The sequence below is a fragment of the Ochlerotatus camptorhynchus genome, unplaced genomic scaffold (assembly GCF_037179485.1).
Source record: "Ochlerotatus camptorhynchus isolate MF236.1 unplaced genomic scaffold, CSIRO-AGI_Acam_v1.1 ptg000094l, whole genome shotgun sequence".
NCBI lineage: Eukaryota > Metazoa > Arthropoda > Insecta > Diptera > Culicidae > Ochlerotatus > Ochlerotatus camptorhynchus.
Genome location: NW_027040584.1, coordinates 6,821,462 through 6,847,018, shown reverse-complemented (window position 1 = coordinate 6,847,018; position 25,557 = coordinate 6,821,462). Strand labels below are relative to the sequence as shown.

Genomic DNA, 25,557 nt, shown 5'->3' with positions numbered 1-25,557 from the left:
CAGCGCTGCAACCTAGGCTGGACCGATGTACCTCAGTATCGACGAGGATACACTAGCCAAAAAACGCCTCTTGCTACTGCTTGGCCAAGAGTTGGTCGGCATGAATCTAGCTAGATAGATATTTTAGATGGCTTTCGCCGCCTTATCGTCGTGGATGTTGAACTTTAGCCGGTCATCGATCATCACTCCCAGATATTTAATCACGCTTCGAAGCTATGGCGTGCTCCCCGATGGTGATTTCTGCTCGCTGCACCGCTTTGCAGTTACTGACCAATAGCACTTCCGTTTTGTGATAGGCTATCTGCAGCTTCTCTCCTTGCATCAAGTTTCCAACACTTCTACCTCTTGCAGCATCTCGCCTACTAACTTTAAGACGACGTCCTCCACAAGCCAACAATTTCGGCTCCTTTGGGCAGCTTGAGCGTCAGTACGGCATTGTATTGTAGTCGCATTTCAGAGCGTTGGACCAAGGATGGAACCTTGTAGATCCCTGCTCTATGTCCATCTCGTAGAGCAAAATCCGGTTCTGGAAATAACAGAATAGCACAGCTAGTCAGGGCCCTCATTCTATGTAACGCTTCGTCAAGGTTCTCCCGGGAAAGTGACCAGTATCTGATTTGGACCAAAACCTATAATGCGATGCTTCAAATCACATGAGAATTCAAAACCTAGCTCAATGGTAGTTATACCACCACTTGAAACTCAGGACCACATTGGTTACATCTGGACATAATCCAGGTACCTCCAGCTCGACCCCCAGGGAAGTAGTCACTTTTTGACACGGACAAACCCATCATACGACATCTCAATGAGACCTCAAAACCAAATTCAATGTTAGACATTTCGGGTACCCAGGACCATTTAGATCACATCCGGATACGTTCCAAATACCCCCGGGGGAAGTAGCCAGTTTCTGACTTGAATATGTGAACTCAAAACCAAGTTCAATGTTAGTCATATCGAGTTCATAGGGCCACATTGGCCAGATCCAGCCATGTTCTGGGTTCCTTCGAGATAGTAACCAGTTTCTGGCTAGGACCAAAACCCATCATGCTACATATCAAATTGCATCAGAATTCAAAAACAAGATAAATTATAGCTAGCTCCAGACTTGGAAAAAAAAACTCATTATGTGACACATCAAAATACATAATTAGATCCTGATCGAAATAGGACATATCGACTGTCCCAGACTATACATTGGTCAGACTCGAATCCATCCCCGAGGGAGTGGCAAGTTTCCAACTAGATTCAACACATAAGTTTACATGATAGCTATAAAACCAGGTCATTGCTGTTCACATTTAAAATTCAGTGTTAAGTGGTTGAAGGGTCAGAACTCATTCATGTGGATGAATTCAGGGTTTTTGAGTAATGTTTTCATTCTGATTTTAGCATGCTTAAATTATGTATGAAACCAAACATTTAAAATTATTTTAATGTGCGCTAGTGTATTATTATTTTAAGTATTCAAATGTTATATTCCTATTTACCTGTTGTATATCCTAAAATTTATGTTTGAATAGTTTCGAGTTTGTGGAAAGTGTCAATTCACTGACATAACTGGAAGCAAATGTAAATCTAAATATCCTCGTTTAAATTATTTTTCATTGTCTTAATGATTAAAATAGAAAACACTAATCTGATTTTTATTTACAGCTGACTATATCAAAGGATAACTTTATAAACAACATTTTGAACATACTTAAATGGGATGCCGAGCGCAACTTGCAACTGCTTAGAAAACCAGTTGACAAGGATAAATGGGCGACGGAGCCGGCAGTTGTCAACGCTTTCTACAATCCGAATAAAAACGACATCGGTAAAAACGGTCGAAATTATTACATTACGCAAAATAATCATTGATACTTTGTAGTGTTCCCTGCTGGAATACTTCAGCCATTGTTTTACAGTCAACATTTTCCAAAATCGTTGAATTATGGCGGAATCGGAGTAGTAATAGGTCATGAAATTACACATGGTTTTGATGACAAGGGACGTCAATTTGACAGAGATGGTAATATGATGCAGTGGTGGAATAATGCAACCATCAAAGCTTTTCGTGAGAGAGCACAATGCATAATTGACCAATATTCACGGTATAAAATAAACGAAGTAAATCTTTACATGAATGGTAGAATGACACAGGGTGAGAACATTGCTGATAATGGAGGACTTAAACAATCATTTAGGGTGAGTATGTGGCGTATAAGGTGATCCAAGAGACGTTTTTCAGTGGAACAGACAGCTAGAAACATATGAGACCTGTTTTTTTCACTTCATGAGAGTCACAATCAGCGATTTTTCACACACTCACTCACTCACTCACTCACTCAGCGATCAGCAAATCGCTGATTGTGACTCATAGAAAGCAAAATTTACAGGTTTTATGTTTCAAACGCATACTCTGTAACCTCTTCTTGTAAGTTACAAGTAAAACATGTCATCATACTATCTTTTGGTTTTATTATTCCAAAAAACATTATTTTAGCTGAAATGAGTATTTGCAACCTTGCCATTATGTATGAAAAGTTTTGCTATAGAGATTGCTGACGTTTATCGTACGCACACTACGTCACGTGCATGTACGTATACCCAAAATGTTTACATCGGGAAAAAAAAACTTCATAGCGGAAAATTTTCCTGATGAAAACAAATCACTGACACAATCACACTTTAGCAATCTCTATAAGGAATGCTCTTCCATCTAGCATCTGGTGGAACTGCTCAATTTTCCATCTCGGAGGTGCGTAGCAACTACATTCATAGATTCCATTGATTTTGGCGATCACGAAACATTCTTATGAGCCCGCCACCACTTGTTGATTTGGATACCTGCTGATGACTTGTATGGCCGCCATTCCTGCTCTATCCGCCACCCAGTTACCATTATCTAGAGCCTAGAGGTACTTGATATGGCTCTGCAATGATAGCAACGTCGCACTTTGTTTCCGTTGTCGACTACCACAAAAGTTGCTGTTGCTGTGTTGCAATGATTGAGATTTATTTGGGTTACCTCCATTATTGCTGGCCCACCATCGCCTTCTTGAACTCTGGGCACCTGAAACTTCCCATCACATGGCCGTTTCCGTCCTCCTTTTTGCAGAGCATGCACCTCGGCTGCTTTGTACAGTCTTTTACAACGTGCCCCTTCTCCGCATTTCCTGCACAGATCAGACCTTTGCCTGGTGACAGTCTTCCTCAACCGAATTGCCAGGTTGCATTACACCTTCAGCGTACTTTTCAACTCGTCTTCTTTTATGATCTCGTTAAGATCCCTGCACTCGACCACTGACTCCTGGGATAAGGTTCTTACGTTCGCCGTCACACCAAGAGATTTTTCGACGAGCTCCTTAAAAGCTGCGCCCTTAACCGTATGATCCCTTTTCAGCTTAAATAGCATCTCACCTTTCTGAGTTCACCTGGTTTTCACCACGTTCTCGCCTAGTTTTTTTTTTCTTGGGTCATTCGTGACTTGTCCGGGGTGAGATTTGAACTCGTGACTTTGGCGTGAGAGGTATGGATGTTAACCACTACGCCGGGGTCGCCCCCATTCTCGCCTAAGTTGTTTCAACTCCGGATCCTCTCTCACTTTCCGGAGGAGTGCTGCGTAGGACGTTTTGTCCTTCACCTCAAAAACCAGAGCGTCATCCTTGGTTCTCTCTCTACGAGGCCTAGGCTTCTCCTTGTTCTTCCTGTATTCATTCTTCTTCTCTACCTTCTTCCTCGCTTCCTCTTCCTTCTTGCTAACTTCATTTTCCTTCTGTTTTTTCTTCCTCTCCTTCTGGTTCTCGACTTTACGCCACCCACCATTTTCTCCCATCTTCATGATGCCTTCCTCGTCCTTGCGTTTTTTGGGCTCCTTCTTATCTCCTGGCGTGTCCCTATCTCTCTTTTCAGGACGTGGATTTGTGGGTCCCTTAGGCGTCTCATGTACTTCAGCCAGTCTTATGCTCTCCTTGGCCTCCAGGAGACCCTTTTTGGCATTTTCGGCTCTTTTTCTCCACTCTTGGAATTCCCGATCTGCCACTGTTATGCCGGATTTGATTCCTGTCACAAGTTGCTTGATCTCCTTTATTCTTTACGAACACATAGAGTTCATCGATCTTCCTCCTGAAGCTGCAGTTCTTGAGATTTGCTATTGCTGGATATCGGTGTGAATACGCTTAACCCAACGCCTGGCTGCTCTCCTTGGGACTTACTGCTGCTGCTGGAACTCGCAGTGGCCTCCAGGTTCAACACTGATGATCTCTGCAATATCCCGCTCCTTGCGAACATGTTCGCTCCTCCGTTTTCATTTTCTGGCGTCTTGCCGTCGTCCTTCATATGTTTTTGGGTTTTCTCATTTTCTTCTTTTGGTTTTTTTCTTCGTGTTTCTCCATTCTGTTGGGTCCTCCCTCCGGGCCGCTATCTCCACTCTTTGTATGTAGTCGCCTATCGTGCTCCCATGGTTATCTATGCAGGCAGGGAAGCCATGCTAGGGTTGACACGGTCCTTCATGGGGCCGTGTTCAGAGCAAGATCGGCGTAAGTCAGGAATGTTACATCTAAGCCTACTACTCACCAACCACCAATTGGTGACGAGTTTTGAACGTATCCGGAGGCCTGTCAAGGTTTTACCGGACAGGGGCAGCCGCACTATTAGCACCGACAAACCGACATGAATGACAATAGCCAGGGCTGGTAAATTTCATTTTCAATGAAAGATCTCACGCGATATTTACAGAGATACTTCTGTCACTATCCTCGGATGAGAAAACGATGATAAAGATTTTCTTCAAAATCTCATAGAATTTTTCGTCATGACAAAATGTGACAGTGTTGTAATCATCGTAATTACTAGCTCATTTATTGCTTTTACTGCGGTTACTTGTACCGAGAAAGTCGTAATAATATATTGACTCTACTGATTACATACGGTTACTTGCTTGAATCCTGATGAATGTGGGCGTCTTAGTGGAATACCTGTATAATGAGAGAGAGAAGGATTAGTATTTTCCATTTAATTCCACTACTTTATTTGCTTTCTTGTACTAATACTCGACTATTAGTACAAGACACTGAAGAAGTCTGCACATTGTAGACGAAATACGCGTATCTGTCAAGGATAAGCAAATAAAGTAGTGGAATTAAATGGAACATACTAATCCTTCTCTCTCTTATTATACTTGCTTGAATTAATCTAAATCAGTTAGATGTAGCTAAATGTAGATGTAAAAACCGCAATAGAATTATTCTCATGAGTGCTTGATCATTGGAAAATGACAAGAAAACTAATGATAGGTAGTTTCGTCTCGTGATAGTGAGAGGACCTGTTTTCTCATTCTCACATGACGGCCGTGATATTTACCAGCTCTGACCATAGCAAAAACATGCGAACATGTTCGCTCCTCCGTTTTCATTTTCTGGCGTCTTGCCGTCGTCCTTCATATGTTTTTGGGTTTTCTCATTTTCTTCTTTTGGTTTTTTTCTTCGTGTTTCTCCATTCTGTTGGGTCCTCCCTCCGGGCCGCTATCTCCACTCTTTGTATGTAGTCGCCTATCGTGCTCCCATGGTTATCTATGCACGCAGGGAAGCCATGCTAGGGTTGACACGGTCCTTCATGGGGCCGTGTTCAGAGCAAGATCGGCGTAAGTCAGGAATGTTACATCTAAGCCTACTACTCACCAACCACCAATTGGTGACGAGTTTTGAACGTATCCGGAGGCCTGTCAAGGTTTTACCGGACAGGGGCAGCCGCACTATTAGCACCGACAAACCGACATGAATGACAATAGCCAGGGCTGGTAAATTTCATTTTCAATGAAAGATCTCACGCGATATTTACAGAGATACTTCTGTCACTATCCTCGGATGAGAAAACGATGATAAAGATTTTCTTCAAAATCTCATAGAATTTTTCGTCATGACAAAATGTGACAGTGTTGTAATCATCGTAATTACTAGCTCATTTATTGCTTTTACTGCGGTTACTTGTACCGAGAAAGTCGTAATAATATATTGACTCTACTGATTACATACGGTTACTTGCTTGAATCCTGATGAATGTGGGCGTCTTAGTGGAATACCTGTATAATGAGAGAGAGAAGGATTAGTATTTTCCATTTAATTCCACTACTTTATTTGCTTTCTTGTACTAATACTCGACTATTAGTACAAGACACTGAAGAAGTCTGCACATTGTAGACGAAATACGCGTATCTGTCAAGGATAAGCAAATAAAGTAGTGGAATTAAATGGAACATACTAATCCTTCTCTCTCTTATTATACTTGCTTGAATTAATCTAAATCAGTTAGATGTAGCTAAATGTAGATGTAAAAACCGCAATAGAATTATTCTCATGAGTGCTTGATCATTGGAAAATGACAAGAAAACTAATGATAGGTAGTTTCGTCTCGTGATAGTGAGAGGACCTGTTTTCTCATTCTCACATGATGGCCGTGATATTTACCAGCTCTGACCATAGCAAAAACAATAAAATTTCTGACCAAAGCACACTACTGACATCTGGCTCCGTGTTCTGCGGGAAATATTTAGCTAAGCCATGAATCCGCATGCAACAGTTATTAATTGGTTCGAGTCTGATATATTCTGGACAAGTTAGTTTTATCTACATCAATAGATCCTATGGTTTTGACCGTTCGGATAACTGCGCATTTAAATCGGTCGTTTAAGATTTTCGGGCATAAGTCAGAATTAAGTGTCATGTCGGTTTGTCGGTGCTATTAGCCCACTCGTCATTTCAAGAAGGTGACACCCTTCTTTACTCAGGGAGCAGAATAGCACGACTGTCAGCCCTGTAGCGTGGTATCCAATCCATTGAGCCGTGTCGTGTTCATAGTTCCATGCCATGTCCAGTATGCCGTAATTAGGATTTTACTGGCGTCGATCCTAATGTTCCGGTTGACACTCCTGCGGGTTGACGAAGCATTTCCTCTATCGCCGTGCTATGGTTACCACGCCAGAGTTCGCGTCGCACCCTCTCACTTTGCTATTGTTGGAAGGACAACATTGCCCAGGCTACACCACGGGGAGGTGTGAGGTAGGAACTTGTGAGGACCAGAGCTAGGTTGTCAACTCACCATTTGTAGCCCTGATATCACCCCTCATGAAACATAGTTTGTGTGTGTATGTGTGTGTGACTCACACTGTGGATTCCTTCTAACCCCCACTGGCCGGCAGTGCTATTATCGAAGAGCTCTCTCTACAATGCCGCATCTATGGTCATTATAGACAACCGGACAGCCGGATGGCTTTCGGAACTTGATCATGTTGTGTCTTGACCATCTCGACGAATTCTTGAATTTTCTCTGGAACCTTGGATTTCTTCTTCAAGAAATAGAGTACGAATCCACCTAGAGTGTACGCTTCCATTGGATCGCTAACATCCGTATAAATCAAATCAAGGCTTCCGAATGTGCTTACCTTCGAGACACGGTTCGCAAACTTCATGAATTCCGTAGTCACGCACCTGAATACAACTTGCCAAGTCCTTACTGATAATCTGTTGAAAGACAGTTTCGTCTCGGTGGCCCAAACGTCTAAGCTATGTGTGCTGTCAATTCTGCGTATGACTCTGTCCAGCAACCATCGCTCGTTCGCCATGTATCTTCAGTCGATACAGACCACAGTGCTTGAATGCTACAGCTACTACTTCTTGATTGAACAAAATTTGACATCCGTCCGTTCCAAATTGGACATTTGCGCCTCTTCCAATAAGCTTACTCGTGGAGGTAAGGTTCATTTAGAATCCAGGAACATATAGCACATCGGACAAGGTAATGATCGTTCGCTCACCGTTGGAATCAACACAAGAGATCTTCACAGAACCAGCTCCTTTTTTTTTCTTTGGTTTGTTTTCCGTCGATCTTGTTTTCCGTGCTGAGCACCAATGCTACCGACGCCAATCAACTCACGAACCGGGGACCAACGGGTTTACTTCCCTTCCGAAGGAAAGCGTGATCAGAGCTCTTCAAAACTTGAGGAGTTTGAGGTAGTTTAAGAAGGTCTTTACGCCTTTTAAGAAGAATACAACGAGGATTGGGCTCACTATAAGCTTTACCACAAATTAAGCACATGTTCGCAGCAATAGTGGTACCTGGTGAACTGACATTGATGATGATAGGTTACTTGGAACACCTCCTAGAAACATGGTACATAACGCCCAAGGCGACTGAATACAATGGGCTCTTGACCGAAATTCGGTAATGCTTGTCCTTTCACTGGATCTCCAGAATAAATTTAAAAATAGGATTTTTGGCCCTCTCCTACTTTTCTTACTTTTGGCAATCCACTTTTTGTCCTTGTTACCATTGGTCATTTTGATTTAAACAATTCCCGCATGAACAATAACCATAAGAAGCGCATAAACATCAATTCGGGACATCTTCCCAACTTTATGTTGTATGGTCGTACCATCTATGATATCGTTAGTGTATGGTACATGTTTATTAGGGTTAGCTATGCAGTCGTACTTCAGTAATAATCTCTATAATTATTATTTTTTCAGGCATATCGTAAATGGGTGGACCTTCATGGACCAGAGCTTAACCTTCCTGGTATGAATATGACACATGATCAACTATTTTTTCTAAACTACGCCCAAATATGGTGTGGATCTATGCGGCCTGAAGATGCTCTAACTAAAATACGATCTTCAGTGCACTCCCCCGGTATTATTAGAGTAATTGGTCCACTTTCCAATTCCAAGGATTTTGCAGAAGCTTATAACTGTCCATTTGGTTCACCAATGAATCCGTCAAATAAGTGTAGTGTTTGGTGAATAGATTCAAAAGATGAAAGGATAATTTAAACAAAAACAATGTATTTTGTTACTGAAGAAAATATATTGTAATAGTATTATGGCAAGTAACGATTGATGAGGGTCACTCAACCTTTAACTAAATTCGCACTACAGCGTGTATTGAATACCTTAATACCAAACGTCATATACGTTATTTCGAGTAAATATTTACACATGAAATCTGATATCAAGGTTGGTGATACACGCAGTAATGTGAACGAGGTATTACGCGTTTTTAGAGAACTTTAATCTCAAAACATCTTTTTATATTTATTCCTTTGCACTTTATTCAATAAATAAAATTCCGTCTTTTTCTATTCAATACATACCAGTCATGTACTTTTAAACTATCACAACCACTGATGGATTCAAATTGAACGATTCCAGACGAATTCGCACATCCATTAATTGTCGTTTTTTTTTTTATTCGGCTGAAAATTTTCAGAAACATTCCTCATGACCAAAAATGAAATTTAGCATTTCAGATCACCATTTTAAATCGAGCCATAATTTTGAAAAGGGCGTATAGAAAAATGTTAAGTTTATCTTTAGAATACTGTTACTAGAACAAATATTGTCCAATCGGTTTGGAACCTTGGAAAATGTTGTAGGGAACATCTGGAACTATATGAAAAAAAAAATTGCTCTCTGAAAAATTCTTCACTGCTTTTTTTTTTATTTAATATAAAAAGTTTCTTTAAAACTGATTTATCGAAAAAAAATTATTTTTTATATGGGACAATGAATGCCACCTATTACATTATAGGTCAAAATGGAGAAATGATGGACAAAAAAGTTATGATTTTTGAAAAACTCAAGTTTTTGGAAAAATATCCAAAACTTGTTTCAATTATTTCTTCGACTTGATATATTGAAAGTACACCAAATTTGAAATAAAGAAGAACTTGATAAAAATTTTGCTAAGTCACACCGTTTTCTAGATGTAGTGGTTTGAACGTAGATTTTGTTTAAATGTTGGTAGTTTTTTGCCATTTTCGAATGTATTTCGCGGTTCTCCAGGTCCAAGGTTTTTTTCACCCGAGATATCGAAGCTCTTTCTTAGTGCTAAAATGCTAACATACTAACTATTGCTAAGCAATTCATGGTACCAAATGGCATGGTTTTTAGTTACCTTCATCTATATTTAAGCAAAGTCTGACACGGAATCATTATTAGAATATAATTCACAGTTTCACAAACTGTGAAAGTGACCTGCTTAGGTTCAGTAATTCAGAAGACGAAGTAGTAGTTAAAATGAATACATTTTATCATAAGTGCATAAACGTGTTTAGTAAAAGCTGCTCGAAAAAGTGCCGAAATCTCACGGACAATAATATTTAGAAGTTGATTGGGCTGGGTTTTGCGGGAAATAACCAACTTAACGGTAACTTCAAAATAAGGTCGATAGGTAGGGTCCAGGTGCGGGAGCTGCCTCCCTGGCGTCGGTGACATTGGAGCACGGAAAACAAATCAAGGGAAAAAATAAAAACTTTTTTATCCATCATTTCTCCATTTTGACCTATAATGCAATAGGTGCATATAAAAAAAATAAAAAATACGAAAAAACAATTTTTGAGTAAACCCATTTTTGTGTTTTTATTTTAAAATTAAAAAAAAATCAGAGTTCGTTTTTTTTTCATATAGTTCCAGATGTTCCCTACATCATTGCCAAAGGTACCAAACCGATTGGACAAACATCTATCGAGCAACAGTTTTCTGAAAATAAGCTTAACAATTTTCTACAGACCCTTTTCAAAATTAAGACTCGATTTAAAATGATGATCTGAAGATGCAAAATAGCATTTTTGGTCATGAAAAACGTTTCTGAAAATTTTCGTTTAAAACAAAAACGAAAATTAATGGATGTGCGAATTTGTCTGGAATCGCTTCTATACAATATTTAAATTTCATTAGGAAAATAAATCACTATGTTTAGTTTTTGTTTCATAAGCGGCTGGTTTTGTTTTGGTTATTTAAAAAAAAAGTAAAATTATGTATATGTTCCAAAACATTTATCATTGCAATCATTCTTTGGTTAACATATTCCATTCTAATGAATTTAAAAGCAGACACCCAAAGTATCCCAACAACAAAATGAAACTTCTGTTGAAAGTCTCTCGTATTACTTCAAACTAAATTCACATGTCATAAGAAAATCTGACTGATAACATTCGAGATATTCAACTCTTATTTTGTATACACATGTATTGAAGCTAATTGCAATTGATAGGGTTACATACACATAAAAAAATCATCAGTCTTATAAAAATTCAGACAACATAGGAAAGATCTAGCTTTCATGCAAAAAAAAAAAAACAAAGAAGTGCATTAGTTAAGAAAATATCGTTAGTATCTTATAAATGAATAATACGTTGAAATATTTTTGACGTATGTATGTATGTATGTATGATGATGTTAAGAAAGCAGCAGGGCTTGTTATCAAGGCAGATGAATTTTGATATTATTTCCGAAATGTGTAATATTTACTAATGTTATGATATGCCATCTTCATATCCATATAAAATCATAAAATAATTATAATTAGTAAAAAGGCTACCCGAGAGACGTACAAAGATAATTTATCAAACAAAAATTCACAATGTGAATGTGAAATGTTGTTCCACATTTTTGTACTTTTATACATCGATATATATTAAAAGCATAAGCACATAAAGCATTTGTTAAGCATACGATGTTTTATTTAAACATATTTCTATCATAACGAAATTACCAACAATGGTATTATTTTGAGCAACAGTGGAACAATAAAGTGCCAAATCTGTGAAATGCATGCAAATATCATATATGTAAAAAAGATATGCTAAATGTTTTTAGACTATATGACACACTATTTTCAATCGATTAATTTTTTGTTTATAAGCTCTTTAACATATTGCTCTTTTACACATTGCGTACAGTATTTTAAATTAATATATATATATTAATGTATTAAAACATTTGTGTACAAAAAATTTTGAAAATAAACTCAACCTACCCACTGTTGATGTCGATAATTGTTTTTTATGCCTTCATGTTGACCTGTAGTATTGGGAAGTGTGGGGATGGTAGTAGGGTGGTTGTACCTTGTGTTAAACTTCTTTCAACGTATTATATAAATTTAATATTCTCTTAAAGAATAGCCGGAAAAAATAAGCAATGAAATTACCATAAAACCAAATAATATTACCATAAAACAGAACTAATACATATATATATATATATATATATAATATATATTATTTAAATTTAAAAAAATATTATTACAACAGATCTACATTACGTCCCATATTGTATTAATTTTCCAAAATAGAAAAACAATAAAATTAAAAGTATGTGGCTCAAGTTTGTGCGGAAAAAAAATGAATTTTTTCAGTTTTTGTATCTACAAAATAACCCTCTCGATTTCTTCAATTAACCATTGGAGAAATCGAGGGGTTATTTGTATTTATTGTGGAAACAATAAACTCTATGGTTATTCTATTATTGTGGACAATACGATTTATTTTAAATACAATAAATTCTATTATATGGTTACAATGCATTCCATTGTGGGGGCTGCCCCGACGTAGTGATTAACATCCATACCTCTCACGCCAAAGTCACGAGTTCAAATCTCACCCCGGACAAGTCACGAATGACCCAAGAGAGTGACTATAATAAAAAAAAAAACAAAACATTTCATTGTACCTCTATGGTTCTTTTTTGCGAGTAGACACAGTTATTGATGAATCAGCACGGTAAGAAAAAGTTCCAAAAGTAAGTTCTTTTTACTTATCTCGCCAGGAACCCAAAAGTTAGTAAAGCTGGTCAAAGTAGTTTTCATTTACTTGTGTGCAATTCATATGGAATTTTCCACTAGCTTTCAAAGTATTGTTAGTTGTACCCAAAAGTAGGTAAATATGATTATTCCAAACGTTGGATTCCCACACACAGATTTACCGTCAAATTTGCTGTTTGCCGAGATGGTTGCCGAGCACTCAGTGGTGCCCATCTCGGCAATTGTTTTGCCGAGATTCGGTGAAAAAAACTTAGTGTGTGGCACAGCCACTACATACTGTGGAAGGAAATTCAACCTGTATACAACACACACACAGCGATCCGTATATCATCCGGATTGCTTCCATTCACCCCTAGAATAGCTGCATGCGTCGAAGGTGGGGTATATGGAGACTAACGATTTTAAATTGGTCTATTGCTAGCCTATTGGTCCCAAGAAAATCGACAAGATTTGTGATCTAAGCAGTGTACCACAAACCGTCGAACACTACATCTGTAACTGCTCCAAATACCATGGTCCTCGATTGTTTTACGACATCGCCATACGACATATTTAGATTGCAGATAAAAATTGGGTACCCAATTTTTTTTTTAATTTATCTTGGAAAAATATTGTTGATGGTGAATGGTATAAATTATAGTAAAAAAATACACAAAGATAGCCAATTATTGTATATGGTGATTGATTCATGAAAACGATTAAATAAAAGGATTATTGAAAAAAGAAAAAAACGGCGGACGAATTTAAACATTCGGATGGATTAATTTAAATGATAGATATCGTTTCCTTGTTCATCGTCTCCATGTTGTACACTTCTTCTCCATAAATTTCTTCTTTACTTCTTCTATATATATATTCACCATATTTTATTAGTGACATATTACATCCTGCGGATGCATTCATGTCAGTTGAATTGGTTTTTGTGTAAACATGATGAGCATAAGAGATTATTAGTTAGATTCAAATTAAAAGATTGAAATAGTTACAATGCAAAAATCTACAAGCACAGACAAGTAGACATAACACTCGCAAGTTGTTCATCGAACACGCATTTAAGCTCGCATTTAAGGGTCATTTTAAAAGTATCTTAGTTGGTAGTACCACCACCTGCGGCGCGCATAGTCAATTCCTTTGCGTTTGACGTTTACACACTACCGCCATCTGTTTAGCATACTACCCACCACAGTGTTTTAGCATACAGTGAGAAATAGTCAATGTGTTATGTCTGTTTGTCTGTGATACAAGCATAGATTTAAGAAATTACTATTACATAAATTGGGCAGTAATGTTGTTCAGAAACACAAATAGAAATGCATGAGAAAACGCGCAACGCTATCGATAAAAAAATAATGAAACGTTGAACGGGTTGAGATGAATGTTAAAGCAAAACGTCGACAATGAAGGCACAAAGCAAAGAACGATAGAATTGTCGGCAACCGATCGGGTTAGATTTGATCTTTGGTGAGAGTCTCTTCGGTACAGTATATTTTGGTTAATCGGTTGCCTGTTCGCATGATTTTGTTAACGGTTTTCCGGACGGATGGACGCTGGACAAAGACATCAATATTTACATTCTTTACCGTTACAGCTCTTTATTTCTTTATTTTACAGTACATAAAAGCTTGATTATTGATCTTACATGCTGTTTAACTATTTATAAGTAGAATTGTATCGAAAATAAATCACAAAATTGATTACATCTTTACCTTAGACTATCAGTTTAATCAATCAAATTGATTAATATTCCTAAATACATTTCTTGTTTATGTGGATATGATTTATTTACATTATTGTGCACTATATATATATATATATATATATATATATATATATATATATATATATATATATATATATATATATATATATACTTAAATTAGGGCACCACCGAGCAGCTCGGAAATCTATTTTGCTGCATCTCAGTGAAAAATTGGCCGAGATTCAGTTAACAAACCGGAATTTTGCCGAGATCTCGGCTAACAAACATAAATTTTGCTGAGATCTCAGTAAAAATAAATGCCGAGCCTGCTCAGTGGTGCCAATCTCGGCAAAATAATCTAAGTATATATATATATATATAAAATATAATTCTAGATATCCTAGATATATCTGGTGGTGGCCTCTAAATTAGCACAATACGCCGAATTTCATACAAACCAGCCAACTTTGGCATGTTGCAACTATGTTTTGTTATGATCAATTGAGCTGAAATTTTGACACAGAACTACAAATATGTTGAATTTTGCGTGTACGTAATATCAAATTATTGGAAGCGCTTGCCGGAAATTGACGGGCTGGTTGAAAATGGCCAACTAATTAGCACATTTATAATTCGAAATTTTCGAAGTTAATTATTTTCTTAAGCACGCCGTCGTTTATTGCCAATTGGTTGAAAATTTTAAAACTATAACACTTCGGAAATTTCGAATTATTCGGTATTGAGCTAATTTTTTACCTGTTGAGATATGGACTCTGACTACAGAACTTAGTAAAATTGATTGAACATAAATGATATGGTGATAACTACGCCTTAGTAGGAATAAAGGGGCGATTAAAGCCTTGCTTGACGTTCACTTTCAATAAAAAAAACTTATTCAAGTTTCCATCAATCTTTGGAATTATTGTTCATAGCCTACTGCAAAAATTAATAAAAGTTTATTTTAGTTTAAATGAAAATTTTAAATTATAGGGGGATCATCTGAATCATTACCTAATACAACATCTTCGTACGCTGGTCTTCTGGGACGATTTGATAAAAGTAATTGGCGAATCCTCTGCATCGGCTGCATTTTATTAACCAAAATTATAGTGGCTAAGATCATTATTACTGCACATATGGGAATCAAAATTCCGCCTAATATATGATGTACTGATGGAGCTTCTCTAAACACTTTGTCGTATGTGAATGATTTATTGCCATTAGAAGATTGTTCTATGGATATTTCAATGCAAAATTCGTTTTTCTTATGATCGTTGTATTCAGGATTTTGTTTGAACTGGCGCAAACAAACACATGAGCCCTGATCACATGAAGAATTAGGTGGACATTGATTCAGCATATCTATTAGGCATTGAATAGCTAGAGAAAAAAAATAAACAAACATTTCAAAAATGGTTCTTTTGTCCAAAGGAATATTATACACTTACTGTGGGTTGCATTATGAACTGAACCGGAAACCAATGAATAAAAGCTTGCACAATAAACGAATATTAAGCTTCTAACTTCGTCTGGAAACATTATGCTTAATTGTGCCAAATTATTTGTTTTAATTTTTATCAAACAGTTACTCCATTATCTGACATAGTCTTTGTCATCCCTATTAGATAAAATCTGCAATTTTGTGTGACAGTTCTAAATATCACAATTCTCGATCAACAATTGAAAAAGGCCTATCAGTATTTGCAAACAAACTTTCTTCCCAATTATGCTGTTCACTCAAAAATATAACTAATCGAAAATAGAATAAAATTTAAGCATTATTCAATTATACCCCAACACGACAGGAATTCCTAAAAAGCGGTAAAAAAATAACGACAACCAGCGTAAACACATAAATGAGTAAAAACTACACATTTTGTATATTTATATGCAGCTATGAAAAAATGTGTAAATTTTGAGATCCAAAAATGTGTGAAAAAAAACAACATTTTATGAATGTAGTATTGTCGGTCAAGTTAGACACCAGAAAACCCCACATGCGACATTCGATTTTATTCTCATTCTGTACGTTAAACATAACGTTGGACATAGTGCACATTATACTGCATCATTGTGTGAATACAGCGCACTATATCCGATACCATGTTTAACGTACAGAACCAGAGTAAAATGGATTGTCGTGTGTGGGCTTTTCCGGTTTTCAACTGTACCCTTTAATACTAGTCAAAAAATGTGTATTTTTATACTTATTAATGGGTAAAAAACAACTTTAAACGTTGCAGCATCCTGCTTTGTTGCAACACGCCATTTGCTTAATTTTCAGGAAAATTGAAGAACACTGTCAAAACTGGACAGTGCGCAACAATGGACATGCTACAGGGTAGCTGATTTATACTTTTGTTGTTTATACAGAAAAAAAAGTTGTTAAATATTACATCCAAACTGCTGCAACCAGGTCAATCCCTCGGTCAATCCGTCGGTTGTGTAATATAACGTTGTACGATGTACATCGATTTTGCGAACAAAATTACATCCATTGATGTAATATTGTATCTGCTTTTTGCTATTACATCATAATTTCATACATAAGCTTGAATTACATTGATTGATTTTACATTTTTTTTTGCTAAGCAGCTTTTAGTTTTAGTTTAGTTTTAGAAAAAAAAATCATAATCAATGTCCGGTGCCTCGCTTGCTTGCTTCATATACTGATTTTTGTTTTTCTTTCCATGATTTGTTTTCCATGCTGAGCTCCCATACCTGGACCCTACCTATCGACCCATCAACTCGTGAACCGGGGACCAATGGCTTCACTTCCCTTCCGAAGGAAGGCGTGATCCTTGGCGCGATCAGAGATGTTATGACTCAGAACATCCCGGCAGCGTCGACTGGGACCCAGGCCTGCTGGGGTGAGAGGTAATCACGCTCACCACTACACCACCGGTGTCGCTACTTATTTTTGTTGATGGCATTTCATTTTTGAATAAAATATTATTGTATTTTATCATTGACATAAATAAGAAAATTCCGAAGTTAATAACATACCACGCGCACCCATTATACACAGAAAAAAAAGTTGTTTAATATTACATCCAAACTGCTGCAACCAGGTCAATCCATCGGTTGTGTAATATAACGTTGTACGATGTAGATCGATTTTGCGAACAAAATTACATCCATTGATGTAATATTGTATCTGCTTTTTGCTATAACATCATTATTTCATACATCAGCTTGAATTACATTGACCGATATTACATTTTTTTTGCTGTTTACACAACAAAAAAATGTAATATCAATCAATGTAATTCAAGCTGATGTATGATATAATGATGTAATCTGGGGGTAAGACAGCTTTCGATTATGAGTAAACTAGGAGTTAATTTTAAGTAACTCTGAGTAACTCTCGTTGCTCAATATCTTATACACATAGCAACCTGATTGTTATATTGAAAACAATGTTGAAACCGATGCTGTCAAGCAAAGTGCATTCCAGTTTTCAATGGTGAAAATGGAAACTTATAATCTATTTCATTCATTGAACTATTCAACATAAGAATGGTGTTATTCGTACTATGTTTGAAAATTCGTAATATTCCAAAAGTGCAGAATATTAAATTATTATTCCACTCACGCAGGATTACTTTTGGGAAAAAATCCAAAGAGACGTTGGAAATGTAGCAGCGAGTATTTGCAGAACGTCGCTATAGCTATAGATCGTCGGCATCAGCAGCAAGGTACCGAAGAAAATCCCACACCAACAGTATATTGCCCAATAAAACTAACCTATATATCAAAATAGATAGTCTTTTCATAGTAAATACCATAGTTTCCCCGCCAAACCATATCTTTCAGTTTATACTCCTGCACATCTTGTCCACGGTGTCCCTTGGACTACCAAGTAATAAGCTGACCCTGAGCCCCAGCTCGGGGGGTTTTTTACTACTGCACTTGCCAGTACAAACGAATAGTTACACGTTATTGAAACTTTTGAACATTGTTGTACTTGTGACGATATACCTCAATATTGATGTTGGATGTCCTCACGTCCGAAATTAGTTCAACAAGACAAGAGGGATCTTTTATATACTGTGCGAGATATGCTATTTCTGTTCACAGGGCAGAAATTTCTCAAATCTCTGGTCGAGTACCAACAGGTATAGTCCTGAAATAACACCACCACATCATCAAAAATCTTCAACGCTTTAACCAAGCGATCCCTAGTCTGCCTTGGATCTTTCAATACTTAAAACTGTGTTTGTATTGAAAACCAAATATGCTGGCAGATGTAAATGTGAGTAACTATAATTTACTCGCTGCAAATATATTTACTCTGAGTACAGCTGTCTTGCCCCTAGGATGTAATAGACCTTTTTGACGTTTAATCGTCCTTCTCTATCTAGCGCACATCAATGAATTGACGGTTTGTTTTCCCACTAATCTGTTTCCCTCTTGCTCGCCCTCGTTCGATTTAAATGTTCCAGTAGTGTGCGCCGCTTAAACGTCAAAAAGCTCTATAGCAAAAAGCAGATACACACAAAAAACAAAAATTGTATCAGTAAAAATATTAACCTATCAATTTAAAAGTGCCCAAAAATTCGTTACTTGAACTATGAAAATATTTGAAACAACAAGGTTATTTTGAATCCAAAAATAGATGTTTTGATGTGCAGATTTTCAAATAAAAAATTGTGTTACTGGCAAAACAACTTCTTCGGGGGTAGGTTTCTACTCGTTTCTGGTTTGTTTTTGAATAACGTGAGTAAATAAAAATAAAAACGCGCAAAACAAGAATTGAAAGCTTGTTTAATTAATTTCTATCGACCAATTTTCGAAAACAAATCCCTGCTGCATTCACCGGATCATCCGTGAGTTAGACCGGTTGAAAATATAAACGAAATACGGTGATACCACAGGAGGAATATGGTAAGTATATCTACGATAATGCCTTGTTCAGACTACAAAGTTTTTTACGATAACAGAATCACTTTCTTTTCGGAAATTTCAGCATCAGTCAAAAGTATGATCATCGTTCCGGATTGGACCACACCGGACTCTAAACTGGTTGAAACAGTAGCATCACAGTTTAGGGTTGAAGCAGGGGGAGTGGATTGCACATGAACGGCTAAACGGATGCTGACGATGATGACGGACAATTCCACAATTAAATATTTTTAAATTGTTTTTTGTTAGTTTTATATTAAAATAATATATGTACGTAAAAATCAAAACAATGAACTTTATGTTTAAAAAGAAATAAAATTTAATTTGCTTAACTACGCTTTCATTGACAGTTCTACAATTTCATTTGAAAAGTAGAAACTTTTAATTTGACATTTCCAAAATTTAATCATAAAAGTTGTGACTTTTAACATCAAAGGATTCAGCATTTTTATTTTAACTGTTCATGTCTTTTGCAATTGAAAGTTTCTGACTTTCTACCAAAAAGAACCAATGCAAACTTTTAATTCTACCAACGGTTTTTTTTTTAAATTTTATTAACGTTTATTTTTTGTGTGTACAATATGACATCAATGGATGTAATTTTGTTCGCAAAATCGATGTACATCGTACAACTTTATATTACACAACCTGGTTGCAGCAGTTTGGATGTAATATTCAACAACTTTTTTTTTTCTGTGTACACTTCTATTGACGTTTACTGGGTTTACACATAAATCAGAGAGAATAGGTAGAGAGGGTAAGAGTGAAAAACCGTGGAAACGGCAGCACTCTTTTTATTATGATTCCATCCTACAAGTTCTGGCAACTGTTTCTGAAGGGCACACTTCAAGTGACTTTTTTCAACCAGAGAGAATAGTATATTCGCAGCGATTACAATACTTGGCTTCACCAAATTGGGGAACATCAACTTTTGTTTATTTTGTTCGATAGGATACCAGCACAGAACAGAAGGAGAAGTGCGAACAAATCGGTGAATCAAAAAGTGTTCGTTTTTCTGCTCAACAAGCGATGTGTTGTGGTAGCGTTACACACCGGCTTTCTATGTGCACGCATACTATCATAGCATGCTGCCTATCTTAACTGCAGGCAGAAGATGCCTTCTACCGCTAGGTGCGCTAGTGTTGGCAAATGACAAGTGGAGCCACTTTCTGATCCATAGTTCCACTCCTGTGATACCAGTTTGACGGTTCGATAAGGTTTTTTTTGCTTCACACTCTTCGCCTCTCTACCTATTCTCTCTGACATAAATATGTAAACGCAGTTTACACATTTTATGAGTAGGCCCCTTTTTCACGAAACGTGTGAAATTTTACACATTAATGTGTTTACGCTGGTTACCGTGTATAGCCTGGTACGCAGCTGAAAAGTAATGACGTTTTTACGTGCTACGGGATAGGACACGGAATGCTAAAGAAATTTCTTTTAATTAGCATTTCTTGACCCAGTACGCAGTTCAAAAGAAATCGGTAAAGGAAAGATCGATTACATTAGTATCGTGATCGATATGAAGGTGGCGCATTCTGAATGCAATTTCATTTTCGTACGGAATAATGGTCTGACCAATTATTCCGTTAGGTAATTTTAACGTTTGTTGTAAAAATGATGTTTTGGATGCATTTTAACAACATAAAAATTGATAATTGTTGATTTTAAAATTAGACGACGCCTACCTATGATCTCAAAATTTAGCAAAATACACCTCCCTATAGCTGTCAAATTTACTTTTGGTTTTTTTTTTTTTTTTTAGTCTTTATTATAGAGATTTTTAGCCTGGGGCTAGTTCATCTCTTAATTTACTTTTGGGAATATTTATCAAAAATTACTTTTCCGTTTTCTTTTTAGCTGCGTACCAGGCTTATATCGGCTTTATGTATATAAATTTAAGCTCTTTAATTAAATTGACATTCGTTTACTTTTTTACATACGACTTATTCAATGTGCACTCCAGAATAGCCCTTTTAACCCAAGGAAGGTGATTACCGAGGTGAAGCAATCGGGTAAGTTGTGTGAGTAAAACCCCTGTACGATACCAACACGGTGTTTCGTGAAAACCCATTAATGGGTAAAAAATACCCATTTTCAAACCATGTATACAGCTGTCAAAAAAGGGGGGGATTTTTGAAATCATAAAATGGGTGAAAAAATAACCATTCAAAGAATCAGTTAACGTTTGAATAATGGGTATATTTTACCCACTAATGGGTGAAAAAACACTTCGAATTTTCATCGTCTCATTTCTGTCACCGATTCATTGGGAATGCAAACAGTTACTATCCGCTGCATATATTTAGCGAAAATATACGATCTCCGGAAAATGTTAGAATCCGAAACGTTGGAGAGGCTTAAGGCCGGCGCACAATAGATACGTTTTCAGGTTTTTTGACAGTTAGCCCACGGATTATCTGTCAAGAAACCCGAAAACGGATAAGTCAATACAAATTATCCAATATGGTATTATAATATTTCGTGTATAATTTGAGCGAAACACCTGCATGTATTTTCAATGTATAAGAAAGTTTTTTACACAAACGAGCGCTTGCATCCTCTATTTGTAAAAATGGGTATTTTTCACCCATTTTACGGTAAACACAATTTTAGAAAATGGGTGAAAAAACACCCATTCATTGACAGACCACCCATTTATCCATTTATGAGTAAACCATAGTTTACCCATTAAATGAGGAGGGGCACTATTAGCAGAAATGGGTATTTTTATACCCATTAATGGGTTTTCGCGAAACACCGTGAATGAAATATACATACAGAAGTTACACATGATAGTGTTTGTTTGTGTTTGAGAGCAATCTACGAAACATTTTCGGAGATGAAAAGTGGTGACGACACAAGAACCAACTCTCCGAACAAAAATGGTGATTGTGACGTAGCAACTTTATTGTCTACGGTGCCTGAAGTTTCGGGTACACGGGACCACACTACCACGCTACCACCCATAAAGTTTGCCCGCATATTAAACATTCGTAAAAGGCAGTGTCTCACCTATAGGTAAATCACAAAGGTACGATACAAGCAATAATTGTTAGTTCCGTCAGTACTTGCGTTTACGGTAATATTCAGTGCTAACATTTGAAAACGGCGCAAAAGCCATTTGTAAACAAATGGTTTGTGGGCCCTTTACTCGCTACCCGAAGAACGCCCACGCAAACCAACAGCATCGTCAGGAAGGGGAAAATTTCCCCTACCCGATGTTGCTGTTGTGTCGCGTGGGTGTACTTCAAGTAGTGAGTAAAGGGCCCACAAACCATGTGTTTACAAATGGCTTTTGTGCCGTTTTCAAATGTTAGCACTGATATTTTTGGTTTACTAATACAATCATATTTCACGATCTGCTTCACCTCTCTGTATTCATTGCTTTTAACCGGCAACGATACTGTGTGCAGTTGTGCAATACGTATATTCATAATAATAATTATTGATTTTTTTCATTCTCATTTTAAAAACTTGCACAGTGGCAACATAATCTTAAATATAATTTAACATGGGAAAAGTTCTATCTATCGCTGCTCGTCAGGTAAATAGATTCAACATCGAAAGTCGCGCTGAGAAAGTGATATCTCAATCAAAACCAAAACCAGCTCCTACATTTCAATCGAACTTGAAAGATCTACAGAGAGTTCTTGACGGTATGTACTGAAACCATCATAATTATGTATTCAATTTTGTATTATGTTTAAAAGTAGTATTGCGTGACTATTAAAACAAAACTACCTATTTCCCTTAACAGCGCCTAGATAAATTTCTGTTGCCGCAAAATACTCGTTAAGCTAAAAATTGATTACAAATTTTCAGAAAACCCGGAATTGATCCAGGAGTTAAATAAAAAAAACCAACCTTTGGATGACCATTTGAAGCAAGTGTTCGTTACGTCGACTGACACGGTATGTATATATTAAGAGCTATAGATTGTCTAAATGGATTAGATGATTTAATTCAGCGTCCGTTTTGAACGTAGTAAGGGAATAGTGGTAGCTGTCTCCGTAGTAAATGGGCAGCCTGACAGATCACTGTTGATTTTTGAAGGTGTGCAATGCCAATTTCTTATTTCATTTCAGATAAATAATGAAGCTGCCCACAAAGACTCCAGCAAACCACTACCTTTGAACCGATCCACTAACGAAGAATTCGAATTTGGACACTTGGAGCCTCAAAAGATTTCGAAGGGTCACTGCACGCTACGACAAGCGATAGAATTCATCTCTAAGCATCACACAGAGCCTAACACATGGACTTGTAGTAAAATATCGAACGATTACGGTATGAAAGAATCGCTTGTTCAAAATATTTTGCATCATTTTAAGACGTTTGAATTGCACTTGCCCGAAAAAGTTATCGAAAAAAGAAAACTGCTGAAACCTTCAGCAAATAAATCCATTGAATAAAATATAAATGTTGTCAATCCTTTTATTTATTTTCTGTTCATATGATATTAGGTGGACAGTCGTAGAGATTAACACTTTTGTCTTCTGAAACCGATATAACCTTCGAACTATCAGGACTATACTTAACGCCCCACACTTGATCTTGATGATCATTGAAGGTGTGCAAACATTGACGTTCAGCAACATTCCAAACTTTGACGGTCTTATCACTTGATGATGATGCGAAACTCTTACCGTCCCCAGAGAATGAAACTGATAGGACCCATGACGAATGTCCTGACAGAGTTCCTACTACATCAGAATGAGCGACATCGTAAAGTTTCATGTGTCCATCATCAGAAGCAGTTAGCAGCATTTGAGAATCTGGTGAGAAACATAGGCTACGAACCGACATCGCGTGACCTTCAAGAGTCTGTGCTACTTTTCCCGCTGCTACGTCGAAAATATTGATAATTCCGTCGATTGCACCACTGGCAATGTATTTACCATCCGGACTCTAAACAAAAAATAATAATCATTTGTACTTATCTTTCACGATGGAATCGAATGGACATACTTACATAGGCAATACTGAGCGTAAATTTTCCATTTTGAGGATCCAGGACTTGCTCTGGTTTTCCGGTCTCAACGCTGTACAGAGAAATTTTACCCTCATGCGATCCAGATATTATGTACTTGTCGCACGGAGAAAAAGCCACAGTCCACAAATCTACAGGTCCAAGAGAAATCTGGTTCAGCAATTGGCCAGATTCTGCTTTCCAGATGCATAATCCGGAATCGAGAGAGCTACTGGCAATAACTAAAAATATTAATGTAAAGTTCAAAAATCTACTGTCTTCTTCTATGATTGAGTTCAACATACCTTTCCCATTACTGCTCACGTCAACAGATACAACACCGAGAGAATGTCCAGTGAATGTGTTTCTAAGTTTTAATTTGTTATCAGGTTTTACATCCCAAACTTTTACACGATCATCTAGTCCACCCGTAACGACAAAATCTCGGAATTCACCGCTATTTTTCTGATTCCCTGCTGAGTCGCGGGAATTGTCGGCATCACCATCACTTTCTTTGCCATGTTCGTCATCTGCTGTCACTCTACCCCACGAACATGACCAAATGCTTTCTTCGTGAGCAGTTTCTTCTTTATGCAGTAGTGAGTACTAAAAATCAATAGAAAACATAGAGCACCGATTATTTAGAATATAACTATTTCATAATTACCATTTTGGAAATGAAGGCTTATCTTCAAAGTATGCCGCACTCGATACCGCACACCGAAACCATTTCGAAATATCAGTTTGACAGAACAACAAAGTACCTGACTTTGAAAGGTGACATCAGCGTTGCCAGATTGTTCGCAAACTTATTGGTATTGAAGGTTTAAAAAAATCGTTATTATTTCCCTATCTGATGTTAGTGTTAGCATGCGTGGGCGAGCTACCAGTTATGCCAAATCGACGATCAAATGCATTGTTTACAAAAGCTGATACGTCGCTTTGAAAAAGTAATCGAGATTTATCATTATCTTATACCCCGTTCACATTACAGCGTATATCACGCTATATTCGCTGTCTTGCAATGAGCTCTCATACATCTAGTTTTCACAGGAAATCCAATGTATGAGTGCTCATTGCAAGGCAGCCTATATTACGTGATATAGGCTGTAATGTGAACGGGTTATTATACCTCGTCTTATACTATTTTAGCCATTTTTTTAATTACGCAGCAAAAAAAAATGTAATATCGATCAACGTAATTCCAGCTGATGTATGAAATAATGATGTAATAGCAAAAATCAGATACAATATTACATCAATGGATGTAATTTTGTTCGCAAAATCGATGTACATTGTACAATGTGATATTACACAACCGATGGATTGACCTGGTTGCATCAGTTTCGATGTAATATTCAACAACTTTTTTTGCTGTGTATAGGAAACAAAATGA

The 25,557-nt window shown here is 37.0% G+C and overlaps 3 protein-coding genes and 1 long non-coding RNA gene across 5 annotated transcripts; 2 read left to right on the top strand and 2 right to left on the bottom strand.

The window, feature by feature from the left end:
* Positions 1-215: 215 nt before the first annotated feature.
* LOC135698814 (neprilysin-1-like) lies at positions 216-8,965 on the top strand. The gene is made up of 4 exons (XM_065218947.1): positions 216-233; positions 1,660-1,822; positions 1,877-2,193; positions 8,511-8,965. The coding sequence occupies exons 1-4, from the start codon at positions 216-218 to the stop codon at positions 8,781-8,783; spliced, it is 771 nt and encodes a 256-aa protein (XP_065075019.1). The 3' UTR covers positions 8,784-8,965.
* A 5,489-nt stretch (positions 8,966-14,454) lies between these two features.
* LOC135698777 (uncharacterized) lies at positions 14,455-15,937 on the bottom strand. Of its 2 annotated transcripts, XR_010517502.1 has the most exons (3): positions 15,730-15,930; positions 15,293-15,661; positions 14,455-15,217 (listed from the first exon to the last, which is right to left on the bottom strand). It is a non-coding gene; the product is annotated as an uncharacterized LOC135698777 (long non-coding RNA). The 2 variants fall into 2 exon arrangements; XR_010517501.1 differs by lacking the exon at positions 14,455-15,217 and having other exon boundaries at positions 15,258-15,661; positions 15,730-15,937.
* A 6,710-nt stretch (positions 15,938-22,647) lies between these two features.
* LOC135698712 (protein NDUFAF4 homolog) lies at positions 22,648-23,619 on the top strand. The gene is made up of 3 exons (XM_065218793.1): positions 22,648-22,848; positions 23,015-23,103; positions 23,278-23,619. Exons 1-3 carry the CDS (start codon positions 22,704-22,706, stop codon positions 23,602-23,604), a joined length of 561 nt encoding a protein of 186 aa, XP_065074865.1. The 5' UTR covers positions 22,648-22,703; the 3' UTR covers positions 23,605-23,619.
* LOC135698711 (superkiller complex protein 8) lies at positions 23,615-24,897 on the bottom strand. Its single transcript, XM_065218792.1, has 4 exons — positions 24,829-24,897; positions 24,467-24,767; positions 24,165-24,403; positions 23,615-24,100 (listed from the first exon to the last, which is right to left on the bottom strand). The coding sequence occupies exons 1-4, from the start codon at positions 24,829-24,831 to the stop codon at positions 23,642-23,644; spliced, it is 1,002 nt and encodes a 333-aa protein (XP_065074864.1). The 5' UTR covers positions 24,832-24,897; the 3' UTR covers positions 23,615-23,641.
* Between the last annotated feature and the right edge of the window lie 660 nt (positions 24,898-25,557).

What these genes read in the sequence shown, in the direction of transcription:
- LOC135698814 (XM_065218947.1), top strand. An exon ending in TCCGAATAAAAACGACATCG is followed by an intron (nt 1,823 to 1,876) that starts GTAAAAACGGTC and finishes GATACTTTGTAG; the next exon opens with TGTTCCCTGCTGGAATACTT. An exon ending in GACTTAAACAATCATTTAGG is followed by an intron (nt 2,194 to 8,510) that starts GTGAGTATGTGG and finishes TTATTTTTTCAG; the next exon opens with GCATATCGTAAATGGGTGGA.
- LOC135698712 (XM_065218793.1), top strand. Translation starts at nt 22,704, where the DNA reads ATGGGAAAAGTTCTATCTATCGCTGCTCGTCAGGTAAATAGATTCAAC. An exon ending in TCTACAGAGAGTTCTTGACG is followed by an intron (nt 22,849 to 23,014) that starts GTATGTACTGAA and finishes ACAAATTTTCAG; the next exon opens with AAAACCCGGAATTGATCCAG. An exon ending in TCGTTACGTCGACTGACACG is followed by an intron (nt 23,104 to 23,277) that starts GTATGTATATAT and finishes ATTTCATTTCAG; the next exon opens with ATAAATAATGAAGCTGCCCA.
- LOC135698711 (XM_065218792.1), bottom strand. An exon ending in CGTGAGCAGTAATGGGAAAG is followed by an intron (nt 24,404 to 24,466) that starts GTATGTTGAACT and finishes TAATATTTTTAG; the next exon opens with TTATTGCCAGTAGCTCTCTC. An exon ending in TTACGCTCAGTATTGCCTAT is followed by an intron (nt 24,101 to 24,164) that starts GTAAGTATGTCC and finishes TTTTTTGTTTAG; the next exon opens with AGTCCGGATGGTAAATACAT.